The sequence below is a fragment of the Drosophila pseudoobscura genome, chromosome X (assembly GCF_009870125.1).
Source record: "Drosophila pseudoobscura strain MV-25-SWS-2005 chromosome X, UCI_Dpse_MV25, whole genome shotgun sequence".
Taxonomy (NCBI): domain Eukaryota; kingdom Metazoa; phylum Arthropoda; class Insecta; order Diptera; family Drosophilidae; genus Drosophila; species Drosophila pseudoobscura.
In genome coordinates this window covers 24,747,348-24,769,490 of record NC_046683.1, presented here as the reverse complement: position 1 = coordinate 24,769,490, position 22,143 = coordinate 24,747,348, and the positions used below count along the sequence as shown (strand labels likewise).

At 43.0% G+C, this 22,143-nt stretch overlaps 1 protein-coding gene across 5 annotated transcripts in view; it reads left to right on the top strand.

Moving 5' to 3' along the window:
• Graf (GTPase regulator associated with FAK) overlaps positions 1-22,143 on the top strand; it is a 256,594-nt gene that overhangs the window by 143,518 nt on the left and 90,933 nt on the right. For 4 of the 5 annotated variants that reach the window (XM_033383662.1, XM_033383664.1, XM_033383663.1 and 1 more), the window contains 3 exons: positions 15,488-15,801; positions 15,864-16,194; positions 16,253-16,358. In XM_033383662.1, coding sequence (XP_033239553.1) covers positions 15,488-15,801; positions 15,864-16,194; positions 16,253-16,358 — 751 coding nt within the window. The remainder of the gene's footprint in view (positions 1-15,487; positions 15,802-15,863; positions 16,195-16,252; positions 16,359-22,143) is intronic. The other variant, XM_033383661.1, reaches the window with a different exon arrangement.

Below are 22,143 nucleotides of genomic sequence, written 5' to 3'. Positions count from 1 at the left end.
ATTCCATTTTTATTATTTATTTATTTACTAAAGAAAATTTGCGAAAAAAGAAAGAAAATTTCCAAAACAAATTGGTACCAGACCAATGTGCCAGACAAAGCTCAAAGCGGAATTGGTAAAAAAGAGAGCAGACTGGAGAGCGGTTATAGCGAGAGCTACTAAACAGAGAGCGCTATTGCTTAGGAAGTTTAAAGAGCGAGAGAGAAAGAACAGTTATTGAAGTTGAGGTGATAGCGAGAGAGTGATAAAACAACAAAAGCTACCAGACGAGAGCGGACTGCAATGCAATGTAATGCGTACTCACTCACTGCAACAACACAAACACAAGTACAAGCCGACGCCGAAAAAAAAAGTTAAATAATGTTTTAACACAAATCAAAAGGCATGCACTCGCGTAATAGAATTGGTTTCCAGATTGTTGTCTGGTTAGGAAGTATAATTAGAATTTAGTTAGGAAAACACCGGTTGTTTATTCAAAACAAAAGGAAAAAATGCGGAGCGCAAAACAAAAACACGTCTGATCACTACGAAAGAGCACGAGATATTTATAAACAAATATATATCAAATATATCATCCAATACAACATTTTTAACTGGTTCTCTTTCTATCTTATTCTTCAACTAAACTATAGTGCTATCTCTATTTTGCGTAACCTGAAGCTGAAAGTTAATTCATCTATATCTATAACTGAAACTGTTTTCTTGTTGTTTTTGTTTTGTTTTTGGTTCGTAACTGAACTCTGGACTTATTGGGGCATCTTCTTAAGCCATCTACATAAGGCATGTATTTACCACTTCGATGATTCACTGTGTAGTCACAATTTTCAAGTTCAATTTCCCATCTAGCAATTTTTGAATTTAAAGTTTTCTTACATAAGGTTAAAGTAAGGGCACCCACAATCGGTTGTTATTCGGAACGGTAATCTTTCAAAGTATATCTTAAATTTATTCAATGAGTAGATTATGGCTAGAGTTTCTAATTCATAACTATGATACCTGTTTTCTGCTTGCGTTGTTGCTTGAGAAAAATATGAGTTCGGATGAAATTTGTGATCATCCTGTTTTTGTAATAAAATTCCTCTAAACCATTCGGCACTATATAGCGCTAGAACTGGCACTGAGGCCAGTCTCTCACAGAGATAATTAAATATTGTCACACATTTGTAATCTAGCTACAATTTCCCTATAGTTTTTGTCAGAGTTTGCAATGGTTAGCAACTTTCGAGTAACCCGGAATGAATCTCTTGAAGTAAGAAAAGAATCCTAAGCATTTTTGCATATCTGCGGAATTAGTTGGTTTTGGGAGTTGCTTTATTGTTGTGGTGTGGTCATTATTTGGCTTAATTCCATCCTTGCTTAATGTGAATTAAAAAAATTCTATACTAGTGTAAAAAACAGACACTTGCTTAACTTGATTTCTAGTCTATATTCTTCTAGGAGGCGTAATACTTTACTTAAGACAACAAAGTGTTCTTCTATAGATTTAGTTCCGATTGCAATGTCATCCATGTATACAACAACATTTCCTTGTTTTATTAATGTGCCGAATATATTTTTTACAAATCGCTGAAAGACAGCTGATGCATTTCGCAAACCGAATGGCATGCTAAGATATTCGTATTATCCAGTACAGTACAATTTCGGTGGCATAAGGGGAATCACTCGGTCTAATGTGGCCTTTAGCCAGCAATTCTTCAATAAGTTTGTCAACTAATCTTTTGTCATGATATGAGAGCTTTCTTGGTGTTGAATATTGTTTGTTTGTAATCAATATTGTAATCCTCAATGTCAATTTCGTCTATATTGTAAATATTCTGACTATCGGAAGTTTTCTCAATTGTATCTAGAAGCGCATTACTTACCCAATAGCAAGTCTTCTGACATGTATTCATCTGGCATAATATAAAACAAAATCATATTTTCAATGCCATTATAGGTTATGCGTAAGCACATTTTTTTTAATAAGTGAAAAGATGTGAGGCGCTGACACTACGGACAGAATATATTTTTTGATGTTTTGGAATGGTAATGTTGAAGCTCTTACAATATTAACGGCACTGCCCGTGTCGAACATAACGGAAAGAATATTTTTATAAGTCTTGCGTTTTGGATCAGTGTAAAAATATACTCTTACCTGGTCAAATATTTGAACAAATGGGTATTCGTCGCTGTCTTCATCTCTGGGAGTTTTTGGTTCCATTTGGTGTACTTTTGCTGTACCTCCAGGCACGTCTTTATAGTGTGGCTGAGAGAACCGCAACGGAAGCAGGACCCCTTCACACATTCGGAAGCCTTACAATCTGAAGCGTAGTGTCCAAACAACGAACAATTGTAGCATCGCGTCTCACCATTCGATGTTAATGAAGATTGTGTCGAAGCTGAAGAGATAGTCGATGAGTTCAATTGTGTTTTGTTTTTTGCTCGTAAGTCCGCATATCGATGAGAATTGCTTAATTTCTTAAGCTCGTTGATAGTCTTCGCTCCATACAACAAGGCAATGGCTGGCGACGTGTCACGGAAACCATCGATGATAAAGTGGACTGCTTCAATCTCACATACACTTGCACGCAACGCCAACTCTAGCATCTGCAAAATGTACCCCATAACGGATTTGCCGGAATGTAGAAGTTGCCTGAATGTCTGAAGTTGCATCATAAAATCGGTTGTCGAACATGCTTTATGAAATGTTTTCAGAAAGTTGGTTTTAATTTGGTCATAGTTTTCTGAAGTGCTGAGCCGCATGAATGTGTCTGCCTCTGAATTTGGTGGAATTAAAAAGCGTGCGTATCTTATCTTGTAGGCGTCAATTTCATCAACAGCAGAACAAGCACGCTCTAATTTTGTAATCCACAAATCAGCGTCTTGGTCCCTCGGATTCGAGAATCAGACCATTGCACGGATCACTTCTTTGACGCTGCTACTCTCCGCCATTAGTTTGTATAACGTCATGTGTATAACGTCCAGAAGGAAGCGTTTCCGTATATATGTTCTTGATCAGCATCAACAGCCGAGTCGACTGAGCCCTGTCTGTCTGTCAGTCCCTAAGAGCGCTTAGTGCTCAAAGACTATAAGAGCTAGAGCAACGACATTTTGTATTCGGATTTCTGTGATATGTCACTGTTACAAGTATATTTCAAAACTACGCCCCACTCACTCCCGCCCCCACAAAGGACGAAAATCTGTGTCATCCACAACTGCAAGAATACGAGAAAACAAAAAACGCAGAATCGTAGAAAATGATTATATCTTCTAAATTACAGACTCTATACCAGATCGTTTTATTATTATAGCCGGAATGAAACCACTGTTACGAGAATATTTCAAACTTTGCCCCGCCCACTTTCGTCTCCACAAAGAGCGAAAATCTGTGGCATCCACAATTTCAAAGATACAAGAAAACTGAAAACGCAAAATCGTAGAGGATGACTATATGTTGTAGAGTGTAAAATCTTAACCAGGTCGTATAATTATTATAGCCAGAATCAAGAAAACAATTTCATTCTTTCTCGCCCTGTCTCTCTCTAACACACAGGTTTCATGGTCGGTTTTGCCAATTGCAAAATATGAGTTCAAGGATCTCAGAACCCATAAGAGCTAGAGCAACCAAATTTGGTGTCCACACTCCTGTGATATCGGACCGTTTTGTCCTTGACCGTTTTGTCTCAGAATTTCGCCACACCCCCTTCCGCCCCCGCAAAGGACGAAAATCTGGGGCATCCACAAATCTCAGAGACTATTAACGCTAGAGTAACCAAATTTAGTTTCCGCACTCCTGTTAGATCTCACTATAAAACGTATATTTAAAAATTTCGACCCAACCCCTTCCGCTCCCACAAAAGACGAAAATATGTTGCATCCACAATATTGCAGATTCGAGAAAACTTAAAAACGCAGAATCATAGAGAATGAAAATATATATTCGGTTACTGAATCTGGATGAGATCGGATAATTTTTATAGCCAAAAGGAACAAATCAATTTTCAGTGGCTACGCAGCGACGTCACGCTCAAACTGATTTTCTGTCTCTTTAATAAGCGACAGGCGTTTAATATTCGCGGCGTCTGCCGGAGGAGAGCCATACTGACTAAGTATCGGGTATACATGTAGAGTTGCGGTGTCCGCAGCACCTCACAAAGTTCGCCCTTGTTTTAAGTTGGGCTTGCGATAAGATCAACACAACAATAAAGCGTTAAGCGTTGAGTGAAAGGGAAAGTGGTATTGCTTTAATTTTTCGAGGAAATTCGTTTGATATATGCACATATTTTTCATATTTAGGATATTTTTTGCAAATGCTGTATATATTTTGCATATTTTTGGCATATTTTTATTGCATACTTTTGGATATGTTGTGCATATTTTCGATATGCATTCAAATTCGTTATATTCGAACGATTAAACGTCTAAATAAAAATTTTGGTAGCAATCTGACGAAAATATGCAAATATGCAAAATCCGAGGTCTACTTATGAGGCTGAAACTTTATAAGAGTTTTTATAAGAAATTAACATTTAGCTGTAATATTCAATTTAATAGGCGGGGCGAAAATAATTATGCGTCCGCTCGATAATACTCAATATCCACGAATAATTATATTTTCACAATTTGATCTCTAAGCCTAGGCTAACCCACGGTGGCAAAGCCAAGCGAATTCGACCTAGCCTAACTTACGCTACACGTCATTCAAATACAATTCCAAATTATCAAAATAAAAATAAAAAAAATACGAAACGCCTAACAGAGGTGAATTTTTTTTTTATTGGACTAAAATCCCATTGATATTCTGTAAATAGCTCTAGTATCGATTGTAAATTCTTATACCTTTGATTTAGCTGATTGATTAATGCAGCAACAAAATTAGTGCAGATCATGCGGGCATTATTTTAGTGATATTCAGGCAATCTTCGGTTTTTACTTACTTTTACGTTTTCAGTCAAATCGTTTCGTTTTCGTTTTTAGGGGCTACCGTTTTTAAAAAATTTGATCGATTTTCTTCATTTTATCATCGTTTCTGGCAAACAAAAACAGCTTACCTGGCTTCTTTGTCAGTAAATATAGTGATAAAAATGTTTTTTGTTTTTTTTCAATTGCTTGTTTTGAAGCAAAACGACGGCAGAAGGTGCGCAATTTAAGAAGATCAAGACATCTTAGATGCAAACCTTTCGTATTCAACATGTCTGACGAGCTGTGAGAAACGGCATGTAACAGAAAATTATATTGCTAATGAAATCCCATTTCAATGTTTCCAGTTAGGAACATCGCGCTAAGCATTATCTTAGAGCAAAATCACTATTCTTGTCTTTTTAAACCCGATACTCAAAAAGAGTATAGGGGTATATAAGATTTGTGATGACGGTGAATGTGTGTAACACCCAGAAGGAAGCGTCCTTGCTTCCTGAAGACGTGGCAGCCCGGCTACAAACTTGGTTTGGCCAATGCAGAGAAGCTCGATGAACAAATGTATGTTGGAGGGCATGCTTCATGCGATTTATGCCGACGGTATAGTTGGATTAATTGCTCGTAGTGGTGCGAGCAATTAATGCCGAAATGCTCGCGGCATAGCTTGACCCGTGTGATTCAAGTTGGATATTCACGCAACATCCTTCGGACATGGCACACGAATCGCCCAGACCAGGAACTGAAACTTCCGATTCTTTCTTCTATAGCTGCAACTGTTGAGCTAGACTAGAAGTGATAAGGTGCACCTGAAGCCCAGAATCAAGCAGGGCACAGCAAGGAATCCATGTCCCAGAGCTTTTCCTAACGCTGATAACGGCAGTGGCCAGCAACACAACGTCCCGTTTGTGACTCAGGGCCAAGAGCGACGATGCTGCAGTACGTTCAACGTCAGACGGTATTGCGGGCAATCGTGGAGTCGATGTTGAATTTGAGAGTTGAGGCAGAATAAATTGAGAAACGTTGGATGGACACTCGAAATCAAGTAGCGTGTGCTGTTTAGCGCCACATATTCGACAGGATCGAGAACGAAATGCACTTTGATAATGGCCTGCTCGGAGGCAGTTGTTACACACTAATAGCTTTTTAGCTTCCTGATGCCGAAGTCGAGGAGTAGATTGCAGAATTGCGGACACCCATAAATGGGATGTTGTTGATCTCCGGCGACGACGTTTCCTCCTACTTGGCTTGTGTTGCACTGTCTACCCTCTACAGCAGACTGTGTATCACAGTGCAGTCAGCAACCTGCCCCTTTGTCCTAAAAGTCTTTAGGGCTCGCAGATTGGCAATTGCGGCATCTGGCAAAGAGCGTAGTTGGGATACAGATGATTCCTTAATACGTTGCGCACCCAGACAGTGACATATGCCTGAAATATTAAACTCTTGTTATTGAATCATTTGTTAAGCAAATCTAGCGCGATGGGATAGATGGCATGGCTAAATTCTATTGACGAGTTCGCGTCTAAACTGGTCCTTTTAGGCAGGATCGCAGGAGGTCAATTATGGAGGAAAACATGCTCCAAAAGGCGGAATACTGCGCGTAGCCCTCGCTGAATTCTGGAAGCTTCAACTCCGGCAGGCGATGCTGACTCTGCATTATAGCTGTAGCTTGGGCTTCTCCAATACGATCCGTTCTCATTGTTTAGCAAGGGAGCATTGTGGACTACCGCTTGTTCAATTCCGTCTTCATAGTTATTTCCAGTATGACCACGCACTCTTCAAGGGACTCCCAATTACATCGAGATCGATCCTTTCCAGGGATTTTGTTGAACGAAGCAATCAGATTCGTTAGGTACTTTAAACTCGCGTCCAACTCATCCTCACTGAGCTCACCAATCTTCTCCTTGCCGGTGGCCCTTCCAATCCTCTGTGCTGCCTCTAGCATGGATTGAACCTTGCGCTTGTAACACTCTGAACTTCAACTTCTGAATCGAGGGACAATGGCGAGGGCCTTTGCCGTTTAAAGGCCAGCAGCGAAATTCGAAACAACAACAATTACATACGCTGAAAACGCCGAAAACCGAATCGAAACAACATCAAACAGAAGGTAAAGCAGATGACGCGAGAACCGTTACTGTTGCTTGTGCACAACCGCTGAGCCGAACAACTGTGGTTCTACGCGAATTAGCCACTAAACTCTTCAGAGGGGTAACTCGATTAATCACAGCAATAGAAAGATTTCGATAAAGTATTTTGTTTGTTATACCCGATACTCAAAATGAGTATTGGGGTATATTAGATTTGTGGTAAAAGTGTATGTGTGTAACGTCCAGAAGGAATCGTTTCCGACCTCATAAAGTATATATATTCTTGATCAGCATCAATAGCCGAGTCGATTGAGCCATGTCTGTCTGTCCGTCTGTCCGTCCGTCCGTCTGTCCGTCCCCTTCAGCGCCTAATGCTCAAAGACTATAAGAGCTAGAGCAACGATGTTTTGGATCCAAAATTCTGTGATATGTCACTGCTCAAAAAATATTTCAAAACTTCGCCCCGCCCACTTCCGCCCCCACAAAAGACGAAAATCTGTGGCATCCACATTTTTAAAAATACGATAAAACCAAAAACGCAGAATCGTAGAGGATGACTATATGTTTTAGAGTGTAAAATCTCAACCAGATCGTATAATTATTATAGGCAGAATCAAGAAAAGAATTTCATTCTTTCTCGCTCTGTCTCTCTCTAACACACAGGTTTCATGGTCGGTTTTGCCAATTGCAAAAGTTCAGAGTTCAAGGATCTCAGAACCTATAAGAGCCAGATCAACCAAATTTGGTATCCACACTCCTGTGATATCGGACCTTGACCGTGTAGGCCGTCTAACCCGGGAATTGTAGTGACCAATATCGGTGCGTGAGTGAACTGTATAGGTATAAAAACACAAGCCCGGTGATTTAATGTAACTCTTTTTTATTAGCTGCGCGTCCGTCTCTCACAATCGCCATTTACAAAGTCCACTTACTCTCTTATCGATGTTTCTTATCCGATATCTCACTATTGGTATTTCCCACCGAGTGTATCGATGGTGCGGTAAATACCAATGCGCGCTGTATGCTATTTTAAATACTAGTTGAATGCCTCACTAATTATTACCTTGCTACAACCGTTTCGTGTCCAAATTTCGCCACACCCCCTTCCGCCCCCGCAAAGGACGAAAATCTGGGGCATCCACAAATCTCAGAGACTGTTAAGGCTAGAGTAACCAAATTTGGTATCCGCACCTCTGTTAGATCTCATTATAAAACGTATGTCTCAGAATTTTGCCCCACCTCCTTCCGCCCCCACAAAAGACGAAAATCTGTTGCATCCACAATATTGCACATTCAAGAAAACTAAAAACGCAGAATCATAGATCATGACCATATCCATCTGATTGCTGAATCTGGATCAGATCGGATCATATTTGTAGCCAAAAGCAAGAAATCAATTTGCAGTGGCTACGCAGCGCCCGACGTCACGCTCAGACTGATTTTCTGTCTCTCTCGCACGCACTCTTTGTCGTTTCGTTTAATATTAGCGGCGTATGCCGGAGGAGAGCCATACTGACTAAGTATTGGGTATAAATGTAGAGTTGCGGTCTCCGCAGCAACTCACAACGTTCCCCCTCGTTTTTTTTTCGATTTATAATTTTATGGTGCCAGGCCCACTGGCCAGACGACGGAACTTGTGCTTGCGATGACGATCGCTGCAGATGTGATTTCTGCTATGCAGACCAGTCTCCGTCGCAGCTCTCGTCGGTGATGAAACATGAGAAAAGAGGGATACAGCGATGAAGAGCGTAGGGAGAAGAACCCAAGCAAAACAAATAACAACAAGCTGCGCTATGTTCAGAGATCTGGTCTTTATAACACTTTTTGTGCTGCAATGGGCAGGCCGAGCAGCCAGAATGAACAAATAAGTTTTCAGTGGCTACGCAACGTTTTCCACGGGGCTTACTCATTTCCTCTCTTTCACACACTCTTCTTTGTGCAGTGTCCACCCTCTGGCGGTAGGAAGCCATACTGAATATCGGGTATAAATGTAGAGCTGCCATTCACAACGTTCCTGCTCGTTTCGTTTTTAAACGATGAGAAATGCTTTGTTCAATCACTCTCAAAGTTCTTGCCACTTCTTGCTGATGCTGACATTCATATTCATCCATAGTGCAAATATTAATAGACGAGAGATGTTGTAGCATCTACACCATGATGGAATTATTCAAGGTGGTCTGGTCGGAAAAAAACTGTGCCTTAACTTATGCTAGCAATAAGTGCGAGTGAAAGGCACATAGTATAGTGAATGTGAGTGAGACGGCATATGTTGATGTTGATTAACCCTTAACAGGCCCGTGGGGTTTAAATTTAAAATAAAATGATTTTACTGATTTATTAAAATTTAAGTTTTATGCAGCCATTAATAATTTTTCTTCAACATTTTTATACCCGATACTCAAAATGAGTATAGGGGTATATTAGATTTGTGGTGAAAATGGATATGTGTAACGTCCAGAAAGAATCGTTTCCGACCCCTTAAAATAATATATATTCTTGATCAGCATCAATAGCCGAGTCTATTGAGCCCTGTCTTTCTGTCCGTCCTTATAAGCGCCTAGTGCTCAAAAACTATAAGAGCTAGAGCAACGACATTTTATATTCGGACTTCTGGGATATGTCACTGTTACAAGTATATTTCAAAACTTCGCCCCGCCCACTTCCGCCCCCACAAAGGGCAAAAATCTGTATATTTCCGCTAACGGGCAACTTTTCTCCGCTGGAGGACATCTTATATCCGCTGGTGGAAAACTTATCTGCGCTGGCGCACAACATATCTCCGCTGGCGGACAACGTATCTCCGCTGGCTGACTGCTTATCTCCGCTGACGGACAACTTTTCTCCGTTGGGGGACATTTTATACACGCTGGTGGAAAACATATCTCTGCTGGCGGAAATTTTGTATCCGCTGGCGAACAGTTCTTCTCCGTTGGCGGACATCTTATATCTAGTGGCAGAAAACTTAGTGGAAAATTAGCACTACACTACTAAGAAACTAAACATGCATTCATAATACATTTACGAATACCACTACAATTACTAATTACTAGAAAGGTGAGTGAGGATTAGTAATTTAATAAGAGGAAGAGAATTAGTGGTGGATATAATATGGTAGAGGGAATTACAATCCGAGAATAATACCCTAGACGGTTCATGCAAGGAATAAAATTTCTAGTGAGTCTAATAGGAATCGTGGAGTTTATGCGGCTCAACAGATCAGGGCTGTCTATGTCACCCCTGATCAAGTTGTGCATAAAAATCACACCAAGCATTTTCCTACGGTTAACTAAGGATGGGAGGTTTACTAATAGCAGTCTACTAGAGTACAAGCACGCCCATGGCCTTATTTATCATGGTAGAAATGTGTTCAGAACTTTAGCTTGGCGTCTATTATAACAGCAAGATCATCCACCAGGGTAATTCTCCCAAGAGAACTACCAAATAGGGTATAGGGAGCCAACAAGGGGCTAGAACGATGAAATGTCATAACTTGAATTTCGAGGCATTGAGCTGTAACAAGTTTGCACAACACCATGACTGAAAGTTATTGAGATCGGACTACAAGCGAGAGTGAAATGAAATGTCCTTATACTGGACACAAAGTTTAACATCATCCGCATACATAAGTACACGAGAATATGTTAATACCGAAGGCAAGTCATTAATAAAGAGTGTGAAGAGTAAGGGGCCTAGATGGCTGCCCTGTGGTACTCCCGAAGAAACCTTTACTGGTGAAGAGAGGGAGTTTTTGAAGAGGACTCTTTGAGACCTAGAACAAAGATAGCTAGAAATCCATCTCAGGAGGTTGGGCGGAAACCCTAAAAGGTCAAGTTTATGTGCTAAAAGGGAATGGTTTACAGAGTCGAATGCTTTACTAAGGTCGGTGTAAAAACCATCCGTCTGTAAGTTACCTTGAAAGCCTTTAATAATGAAAGTTCTAACAAGTTATAAATCCATGCTAAGTTGGAGATATAAGTGACTTGCAGAGATGTTGCAAGTGCGTTGTTAAAACCTCAAAAATTTTTGGAATAGCGGATAACTTTGCTAATCCTCTATCATTTTTGGCGTCAGACTTGCTATCTTTTTTATGGAGAGGAATTATAAATGATTCCTTGCAGATCGGGGGGGGGGAAGCAAGAAGAATCAATGGACAGGGTGAATAGTTTAAGCAAGAGTCCACTCAGTGCCTCGGCGCAGTACCTGAGTACACAACCTGGAACCCCGTCTGGACCCGGTGAAAACACCGGCTTAACTAGTCGAAGATCATGAAGTAAGGAACATTCATTTAACAAGGGACTGAAAATGCCGTTCCACCTCGTTCAACCGTATGGGTACGGATGACCAGAGTAGCTATCCTCAAAATAGGTGGTTTGGAAAAATTGGACAAAAATATCGGCAATTGCCTGATCATTATTTGCCGACGTATTACAAAATGATAGCGAGGATGGGTGTGCGCACATTCCACGCTTACTATTTACGAAGCAGTAAAACTGTTTAGGGTCCTGAGAAAAACGTATCCTGCATCGAGATATGTAGTTCTTATAGCATTGAGTACTAAGAACGGAAAAGTTTGATCGCTATTACATAGCGAGAGAGAGAGAGTAGGTGAACCAACTTCTTGAAATTTTGTATAGTCCTGTTTTTAAGCTGTTTAGACTGGACTTTTTGGTGAACCAAGAACGTTTCCCAGCGGGACACAAGAATTAAAAAATGTGCCAAGAGCATTGTACAAAACGTTTGTGCCTTTTATGACATCAGTGCACAAGTACAAAGCGGACCAATCCCTAATTAGATTATTAAGCTTCGTAAACTCGGCTTTACGAAAGCAACGGACACGTCCAGGTGGCCTTCTCGACCGATCCAATACAGTTGGTCCCATATCTAGCGACACTTCGAACGTAGGGTGGTAGGCGTCTTCAGGTATAGTGAGCGGAACGGCTCGGGTTAGCAACACTAAGATCGGATCCGATACAAAGCACAGATCAAGCAATCGACCCAAGGAATTTTTCAAATGGTTGACTTGAGACAGGGACAGGTCAAGCAAGCCGTCAACAAAGTCATGTCGGACATGGGGACTAGGTTACTAGACTCGTTTACCGAAGACCAAACAGTTCCTGGCAAGTTGAAGTCACCAAGAACTATCATACGATCTTTAGAAGATAGCGAGGAAGAAACAGCGGTTAAAGCGGACAAGTGATGCTCATAAATTAAAATATCCGAAGAAGGTGGAATATACGAGCAAGTAATGAATATAGCGAAAGCGGGAAGAATCAGTCTTACACACAGGAAATCCAGTTCCTGTTGAACTTGGACTGTGAAGTGTTCCGACGTGAAGTTAGAGTCCACTGCAATCAGAACCCCTCCTGCACATCGAGATAAACGGTGCTTTCTAAAGTTGTGTACCGACCTGCCCAATCCTCGGAACTAAGAATGTCCGGCTTTAACCAGGTTTCAGTAAGCACAATAACGTGGGAAGCAAATGCAACACTATCCCGGAAAAGAATGCTGAGCTTACTACGTAAGCCTTTTACATTCTGATAGGTTACTAAAAAAGAAGTTAGTTTTTTGGAAAGGTGGAAGCAAGACGGGAAGTTGAGGAAGAGGAAGTTGAGGTTGAGTGTGGCACACTGGAAAGATTTGGAAGGGATATGGGGGGCCTATTCTTCTTCTTAGCCTTAAACTATTTCACCACCAAATGCTCCGGCTAAAATTTGGCGGAGCAAATGGTGTCAAATTGAGTTGGGGAGATGCTTATCTTAAACGAGGCTATTTCCCTGGCATAAGAGAAGTTGAATTTCTCCACCTTTAGCCGTGGGCTTTTATGACCGAGGCCGAACGGCATTTTCAGTCCCTTGTTAAATGAATATTCTTTACTTCATGATCTTCGACTAGTTAAGCCGGTGTTTTCATCGGGTCCAGACGGGGCTCCAGGTTGTGTACTCAGGTACTGCGCCGAGGCACTGTGTGGAACCTTGCTTAAACTATTCAGCATGTCCATTGATTCTTCTTGCTTCCCCACGATCTGGAAGGAATCGTTTATAATTCCATTCCATAAAATCAGCTATTTCTAAAATGTTTGAGAAGGTTTTAACACCTCACTTGCCCCATCTCTGCAAGTCACTTATAGCTCCAACTTAGCATGGATTTATAAGGCGGCGATCAACCACCACAAACTTGTTAGAGTTTACCTCTTTCATTATTAAAGGCTTTCAAAGCATTGGACTCTGTAAACCATTCCCTTTTAGAACATAAACTTGACCTTTGACTCCCTCTCCTCACCAGTAAAGGTTTCTTCGGGAGTACCATAGGGCAGTCACCTAGTCCCCTTACTCTTCGTACTCTTTATTAATGACTTTTCTTCGGTATTAACATACTCTCGAGTACTTATGTATGCGGATGATGTTAAGCTCTGTATCCAGTATAAGGACATTTCATTTCATTTTCGCTTGCAATACGATCTCAATAACTTTCAGTCATGGTGCTGTGCAAAGTTGTTACACCTTAATGCCTCGAAATGTAAAGTTATGACATTTCATCGTTCTAGCCCATATACCCTATGTGATGGTTCTCTTGAGATAAGTAACCTGGATGATCTTGCTGTTATACTAGACGCCAAGCTGAAGTTTTCTAAACAAATTTAGACCATGGTAAATAAGGCCACGGGCGTGCTTGGGTATATAAAGAGGTGGTCAAAGGAATTTGACGATCCCTATACAAAAAAGACTCTGTATACATCGCTAGTTCGTCCGATTTTAGAATACGGCTCCTGTGTATGGTGCCCTCAATAAAAAGTACAACAGGACCGTATAGAATCAGTACAGAAAAACTTTTTACTCTTTGCTCTGCGGGGCCTTAACTGAGATGCGGGTGTAAGACTCCCATCTTACTCTAGTAGACTACTATTAGTAAACCTCCCATCCTTAGTTAACCGTAGAAAAATGCTTGGTGTGGACTTACTTATTACTTACTTATTGGACTTACTAGAAATTTTATACCGTTGTTCCTTCCACTTTGTAGATCGAATTATTCCTTGCATGAACCGTTTAGGGTCTTATGGTCGGATTATAATTCCCTCTACCATATTATATCCACCACTAATTCTCTTCCTCTTATTAAATTACTAATCCTCACAGTGGTATGTGTAGTGGTATTCGTAAATGTATTTTAAATGCATGTTTAGTTTCTTAGTAAGTGTAGTGCAAATTTTCCTCGAATATTAGTCTTTCTTGCATGTTCGCATTCGGTTCGGCATCGCACCGTGCGTCATGCGGCAGCACCCCTCGGTCGGTTGGGCAGGGGAGGGCTGCGTTTTGCCTGGGATCCGCGTCTAACAGCCTTCTGCTGGTTTCGCACGGGCCACTTGACGGAGCAGTATGTCAACTACATGTCAACGTCCAAGAAAAAAAAAGTTGAGGTTCAGGGTGGCATACTGTAATGATTTGTATGAATTATGGGGGACCTATTCTTCTTCTTAGCCTTAAACTCCCACACCACCAAATGCTCCGGCCAAAATTTGGCAGAGCAAATGGTGTCAAATTGAGTTGGGGAAATGCTTATCTTAAACGACGCTCCCTGGCATAAGAGAAGTTAAAAATCCTGCATCTATAAACTTTTCACCTGTCCATAAGTTTTTCGCTAATAGCAGCCACACCATATGTTGAATTTTTCGAATTAAAAGAAAAATGCTTACTTGGCTCAATAGTTGGCATTTTTACTGACAACAAAATATTTTACGCCTCTCCAATCGTCCACATATATGTATGTATAATGATCAGAAATTGCCCACAGATGCCTTACCATAAATTTTATTCTTCTGATCTGACATTTTTTATCAGAATTTATAGCTAGCGCAATCTAATGCAAATCGTCGGTTTTCAATTTATACACCCGATGAGTTTGAACAAATTTAGAATATTATATCGCGACAAAATTGTATAAAAATGTATTTTTATTGAATTTATTGCTCTGAAAACCTATTAAAATAGGAAAATGTTACATTTTTCGTAATTTTTTGCTATGTTTATGTTTTTCTTAAAAAATGATGCTTTATAAAAGATTTTTGCAAAGACTGTGTAACATATTAAAATAACTAAAAATCGCTGAAAATTATATAATTTTGGACTTTTTCATTATTTTTTTTACATATGTTTCCGTACTCATATAAAAAAATGAAAGTTCCGAAAGATACCAATAACATTTCAGATGAATATTGGTCGCATTAATCATATGTGATTTGCAAGATCAAAAAGTATATTTTATAAACTGTGAAAGAGAATGAAATTATTGTGGATTTCCCGCAGATATGGGCTTATCTAGTAGATAGCTATAGCTTTTTTCACTAATTTTACATTTTTTTTTCTTTCATTAACGCTTTGAATATTATTAATTCGTAAACAAAAAACATCTGATTCTGCTAGCAAAATACTTGGAGTTCTGAATACTAGGCTTCACACCGAAAAATAAATCGCATACCAAAAACTGATTATTTAATTGCAAACGAATCTTAGGTTCCCTTCTGAAAATCTCAATTTTAGAGCCTTTTAAAGCAACATGGACAAAATACTATTGCACATTTAAAAAGCAAAAGCGCGAGTTTACCATGTTGCAGTTTAATCAGATGAATCACAACTTTACAAAACCTGAGGTACGAGAAGATGAGAAGCTGACGTTGTTCTCTTGCCAGCGAAGAGCCTCCGAATTCGAGAAGCGCTTTTGTTTTGATTTGACGTTTAAGGAGAAACCAGGAATCGTGTACACATTTCAAGCTTTGAGCGAGAAAGACTACCGCTCCTGGCTAAGTGCAATGGATGGGACGGAGCCGGTAAGTTTAAACTTATAACGATTCATGTAACTAATAAAACCATATGTATTTACCCTGTAAAGGCATTTCTGGCACCCGGTAAGATAAAGGGTAACGAAGCATATCAACTAGACGAAACCGGCTTCATATTTGTTCGCCGATGCATTAACGTACTAGAAAGTCGTGGCCTTGAAGACGAAGGTATTTATCGTAAGAGTGGCGTGGGTACCAAAATTACCAAGCTTTTAGCACTGGGTATGAACCGAAAGGATACAGAAGATGTTTTTATCGAAGAAAAATATCGGGAACTTATGGAAAGCAATACAATTGCTAGCGCTCTCAAAATGTATCTTCGGAATCTGAGTGAGCCGCTGATGACTTATCACTATCATACTCATTTCATTGAAGCCGCCAGTAAGCACTGAATTGCCTAAACCCCTTTGTGCATGGTAATATCTTTTCCGATCTTTAGAACAAGAAGGCCTCAATCAGCGAATAAATGAAGTCCATAAACTAGTCTACAAGTTACCACAGCCTAATTTTGAGATGCTTGACATGGTTATTAAGCATTTAACCGAGTGAGTATCTAATAATTAAAGTATCTAATGAAACCAATTAGTTCAACTCTAGCAGTGATGCATTTATATATTAATACCCGATACTAAGTCAGTATGGCTCTCCTCCGGCAGACGCCGCTAGTATTAAACGACACGACAAAGAGTGCGTGCGAGAGAGACAGAAAATCAGTCTGAGCGTGACGTCGGGCGCTGCGTAGCCAGTGAAAATTGATTTGTTCCTTTTGGCTATAAAAATGATCTGATCTGATCCAGATTCAGCAATCTGATAGATATGGTTGTTATCTATGATTCTGCGTTTTTAGTTTTCTCGAATCTGCAATATTGTGGATGCAACAGTTTTTCGTCCTTTGTGTGGGCGGAAGGGGGTGGGGCGAAATTTTGAGATATACTACGTATAATAGTGAGATCTAACAGGAGTGCGGACACTAAATTTGGTTATTCTAACGTTAATAGTCTCTGAGACTTGTGGATGCCCCAGATTTTCGTCCTTTGCTGGAGCGGAAGTGGGTGTGGCGAAATTTGGACACAAAACGGTCAAGGTCCGATATCACAGGAGTGTGGATACCAAATTTGGTTGCTCTGGCTCTTATAGGTTCTGAGATCCTTGAACTCTGAACTTTTGCAATTGGCAAAACCGACCATGAAACCTGTGTGTTAGAGAGAGACAGAGCGAGAAAGAATGAAATTGTTTTCTTGATTCTGGCTATAATAACTATACGATCTGGTTCAGATTTTGCACTATAGAATTTATACTCATCTTCTACGATTCTGCGCTTTTAATTTTCTCGTATCGTCGAAATTGTGGATGGCACAGATTTTCGTTTTCACAAAAGTCTGGATCCAAAACATCGTTGTTCTAGCACTTATAGTCTTTGAGCACTAGGCGCTGATAGTGACGGACAGACAGACAGGGCTCAATCGACTCGGCTATTGATGCTGATCAAGAATATATATACTTTATGGGGTCGGAAACGATTCCTTCTGGACGTTATACACATCCATTTTCACCACAAATCTAATATAGGTTAGGTTAGGTTAACCCGGACGGCCCTCAGCGGGGCCGCGCATAGGCCAATATGGCCCTTAGTTATCCGGATGGGGGGGTGTATGAACCGTCGTGGGAGTGTTAATGTGGTTTTAAAAAAGTCCCCGAGAATCGAGGTGTTTTTAGCATAGGCCAGCAGTTCCTGAGGCGTCCTTTTGGAGGCATCTTCCAGTGATGCCAACACTGGGGCGCCCAGGTATCTCCTCCTTGCCCTTGAGAGAGCCGGACAGTTGCAGATGAGATGTTCCAGGGTTTCGATAGCCCCAGGTTCCTCACATTTCCTGCAACTGTCTCTGTTGGTGATGCCTAGCTTTGCTGCATGTGCAGCAGCCAGACAGTGACCTGTTAGTATTCCCACCATCAGTCTGCAGTCCTTTCGTGGTAGGTGCAGTAGGTAGTGGCTAAGTTTCTCGTTGCGCTCCTTGCACATTATCTTCGCGGTTCTGCAGGTGGTGGTACTCCTCCACCTGCTATCAGTCTGCTTCTCTAGATCGCCTTGCAGCGTTCTGAGGGAGACAGGCACGTTCTCGGTTCTCCTATTCTCCAGCCCGACGCCTTCCTTAGCTAGTACGTCCGCCGCTTCGTTTCCTTCGATGCCCTGGTGGCTGGGAACCCAATAGATCCGCACTGTCTTTGTCGTGCTTAGGATGTCTAATGCCTCCCTGCTCGCCAAGACACTTCTGGAACTGACCACGGACGACTGCATGGATTTTATCGCCGCTTGGCTGTCGACGAATAGGTTGACCGCATCGTGTGTTCGTTCTGTGCGGAGAGCGACCTCCGCTGCTTTCCCGATGGCAAAAACTTCTGCCTGGAATATGCTGCATGGGTCGGGTAGCTTATACGACAGCCTTATCACGGGGTCTGTGCAGTATAGGCCCGCTCCTACTCCTCCGTCCATCTTGGAGCCGTCTGTGTATATATTGAGGTGCTCAGTTTGGTCCCTTCCAATCTTCCAGTCTTCAGGTCCCAGAGATGTGGTTGTTTTTACGTCAAGGCAAGTTTGGGGGGTCATGTAGTCAGTTGATCTGGTCATTTCCCTGCCGATTGAACTATGCCCGTATCCTTGTGGCGATAGATTTCCTGATGCTATGAGGCGTTGTGCTGCCTTTCCCGCAATCAGGCGAGCTTGAATGTCCAGGGGGTCGATTCCGAGTATGGTTTCGAGTGCTTTTGTTGGGGTTGACCTCAGCGCCCCTGTAATACAGAGCAGAGCCTGTCGCTGAGTCTTCTCCATAAGCTTATGGTATGTCTTCTTTTCAGTAGCCTGCCACCACACTAAGGCTCCATACAGCAGAGTTGGTCGCACCACCGAGATGTAGATCCAGTGCATTAGAGCAGGTGACAGGCCCCATGTGCTGCTGAGCATCTTCTTGGATGCATAAAGCGCAATGGTAGCCTTCTTCACCCTTTCCACTACATTGGGCCTCCATGCCAGCTTGCTGTCCAGTACTGTGCCTAGGTATTTCACCTGTGATTTTGGGGTCAGCCTAGTTTGGTCAATTTTCGGGGGGGTCCATATCGGTACCTTGTACCTCTTGGTAAAGAGGATGAGGTCCGTCTTGTCCGCGTTGATACTGAGTCCTACCTCTTCCGCCCACTCACGTATCTCCCTGAGTGTACGTTCCATTAAGGAGCTGAGGGTCGATGGACATACACCCGTAATAAGTATGCTTATGTCATCTGCATAAGCCGTTATCTTTGGGGCCTTCCTTTCAAATCTCTTGATGAGGTCGTCGACCACCAGATTCCACAGTAGTGGCGACAGGACTCCACCCTGAGGTGTGCCTCTGTGTGCCCCCTTTACCATGGAAGCAGTGCCCCACTCCGATTGCACCCGTCTGCAACTTAGGAGGTTTTTGATCCAGACGTTGATTGCAGGGCGTATGTTATTCGCTTCTAGGCGACTTGTTATTGCGGTTGTGGCCACGTTGTTGAATGCTCCTGAGATGTCCACAAATGCTCCCAAAGCATACTTTTTGTTGTGAAGGGCGCTCTCGATGGTGGCTACTAGCGAGTGTAGTGCCGTCTCCACTGATTTCCCTTTAGTGTAGGCGTGTTGGTTTGTTGACATCAGTCCCTCTACCTCATTCCTGATGTGCAAATCCAACAGCTTTTCTAGTGTTTTTAGTATAAAGGAGGTAAGGCTTATCGGTCTGTAGTCCTTGGGACTCACGTGGCTGCACTTTCCTGCCTTAGGGAGGAAGACAACTCTCGAGGTTCTCCATTGGATGGGGATATAGCCCGTACTTAGGCATGCTGAGTATATTGCGAGGAGCCATGGGGTGATAACCTCTTTGGTCAACTGCATCATGGCTGGGAATATCCCGTCCAGTCCTGGTGCTTTTATGCCCGCGAAGGAGTCTATGGCCCAGTGTATTCTCTTAGTGGTTAACAGACCTATTGGAGGGTGTTGTTCCTCGGTTGCTAGGTCCTGATGCTCCTTGGCGTCAGTGACCTCGGTGCATCCAGGGAAGTGCGCCTCCATTAGTGCTGTTAGGGCTTCTTTGCTGCCCTCTGTCCACTGTCCGTTGTCTAGTTTTAGTTGGCTCTGTACTGTGGGCTGCTTTGAAAGCAGCTTCCGAAGCCTGGCGGTTTCGGGCACATTCTCGATGTTGGAGCAGAAGTTTCTCCACGAGTTTCTTTGTGCCTTACGTATTTCCTTCTTGTAGCTCCTAAGTAGGATTTTATATTCCTCATTGACAATCTCCTCGTTCGCTTGTTTGGCGATCTTGAAGAATTCCTTGAGGTTGTTCCTTTGGAGAGAGAGATCTCGGTTCCACCAGAGTGGCTTGGACCTCCTCTTCGTTCTCGAGGGTTTGCACGATGCATGGTAGGCGTTCAGTAGCTCGTTGGATAGGGTCTTTGGGGACTTCTCTATATCCTCCGCGGATTTCACTGAGCCCGGATTCGCGAGCTTCGAAGTAACTGTCTTTTTAAACTTTGCCCAGTTTGTGTTCCGGGGGTTTCTATAGACTGTTGTCTTCGAAAGGTGTTTGAATTCGCACTTGAACTGAATGTACTTATGGTCTGAGAAGGATGGTCTATCGAGGACCCTCCAGCTAGATACCGTAGTACTGTTTCCCATTGCAAGTGTTAGGTCTAGCACGTTGGATGAGGTCGGACCTACGAAGGTGTGCTCCTCCCCAACGTTTGCTATATATAGATTAGTTGCTAGTATAAAGTCTAAGAGTGACTCACCTCTGTCATTGATGTCGGTGCTTCCCCACACATTATGGTGGGCGTTGGCGTCCGTTCCGATGACGAGTTGATAGTTTTTGGTGCCGGCTTCTGTCACCAGGCTCCTGAGTTCGTCGGGTGGTGCGGGTCTGTCGTGAGCCATGTAGCAGGAAGCCACCAGAAGGCGCTTTTCCTCACTTTCCAGCATCACAACCGTCAGGTCATCCGTGCTGTAATGAGACATAAGGTAAGCATGGATTCCCTTTCGTACGAGTACGACGGTTCTGCTCCTGCTTACCGATGTTGAGTAGAACAGGTTATGATTTGAGGACTTTAGTCCGGCCACTGAATTGCCTGTCGCAATCCAGGGCTCCTGGACTAGAGCTATGTCAGCGAGCCCTTGCTCCATGGCGATGAGGAGCTCCGCCGACGCTACCTTGCTTTTATGCAAGTTGAGCTGCAGCACACTCAGCATGGGTGGCTGGCTCGCTTGCACCTGACGGGTTGACTACCAGCGTCAGGTCACCGTCTTCCTCTTCTTCATCTTCAAGCGCAAGACCCTGGGCGGCCTCCACGATGGACTCGAGACCTAGGTCCTTTTCCACCTCGCCTGCCTGCAGGGTATGCGCGTCCTTGTCCTCAGGGTGGCGCTTTTTGAGGCGCAGGTAGACGCTACCCATGCCCCACGCCATCTTCCCGAACTTGGGGTATAGCAGATCCTCTGCTTCCTTGTTTATTTGGAGGATCACACACTGGCCCCCCTCGTTGGGTAGTGGGCTACCAATGTGTAGGATCCTCCAGTCGGCCGTTGGCACGTCCGCGTTTTGCCGCTGAAGGAGCTTCAGCGCTCGTGATGGGGAAGAGTACCTTCGCCTTAGGCTTGGACGGGATAAGCTCCCGGTCCACAACCTCCAGCTTGGCCCCCTCCCACATCGCCTCCAGTTGGCAGACCGTACGCGTCAGCCACCTTAGGGTTGGGTCATCATTGCACTTCAGGATCTTAACCCCATTTAGCCACCCAGCACCATCGAACGTGGGCATTGGGGCCGCGGGGTCTTCCTCCATCTGTGCAAAGAGTGCGTCGACAAGACGCGCGTGCACCAGCTTCCACTGTGCCGCTGACATCTTGCCGTTTTCTTCGCTGCGGTCAATGAGTGCCACGATCAGGTGTCGTTTGGTCACCTCGCTGACCTTCGCTTTCGGCTTCTTGGCCGCTTTCGGTGGAGGGGCTGCACTCCTGGGCCCGCGTTGCCGCTTGCTCGCTGGAGTGTCCTTAATGGCACTCTCAGTCGAGCGTTGCCTCTTGGTGGCCATCATCTCCTCCACCTTATTGGCATATTCGCCATTCGACGCCCTCATCTGTGGCATCTGGGCATAGTGTAGCCGACCCTCCTCTACTCTCTGCTCGGCCCAGGCTAGCTTGGCCTTCTCCTCCTGGGAGATGTCTGCTTTGCCTTGCAGCCGGCTTTTTATGTTGAGGGCCGCTTTGTATTGCGCCTTGGCCTTCATCCCCTCCTTGGAACGCTTCGGCCCTTCCCTACGCAGGGAGCTGGTGCCTGG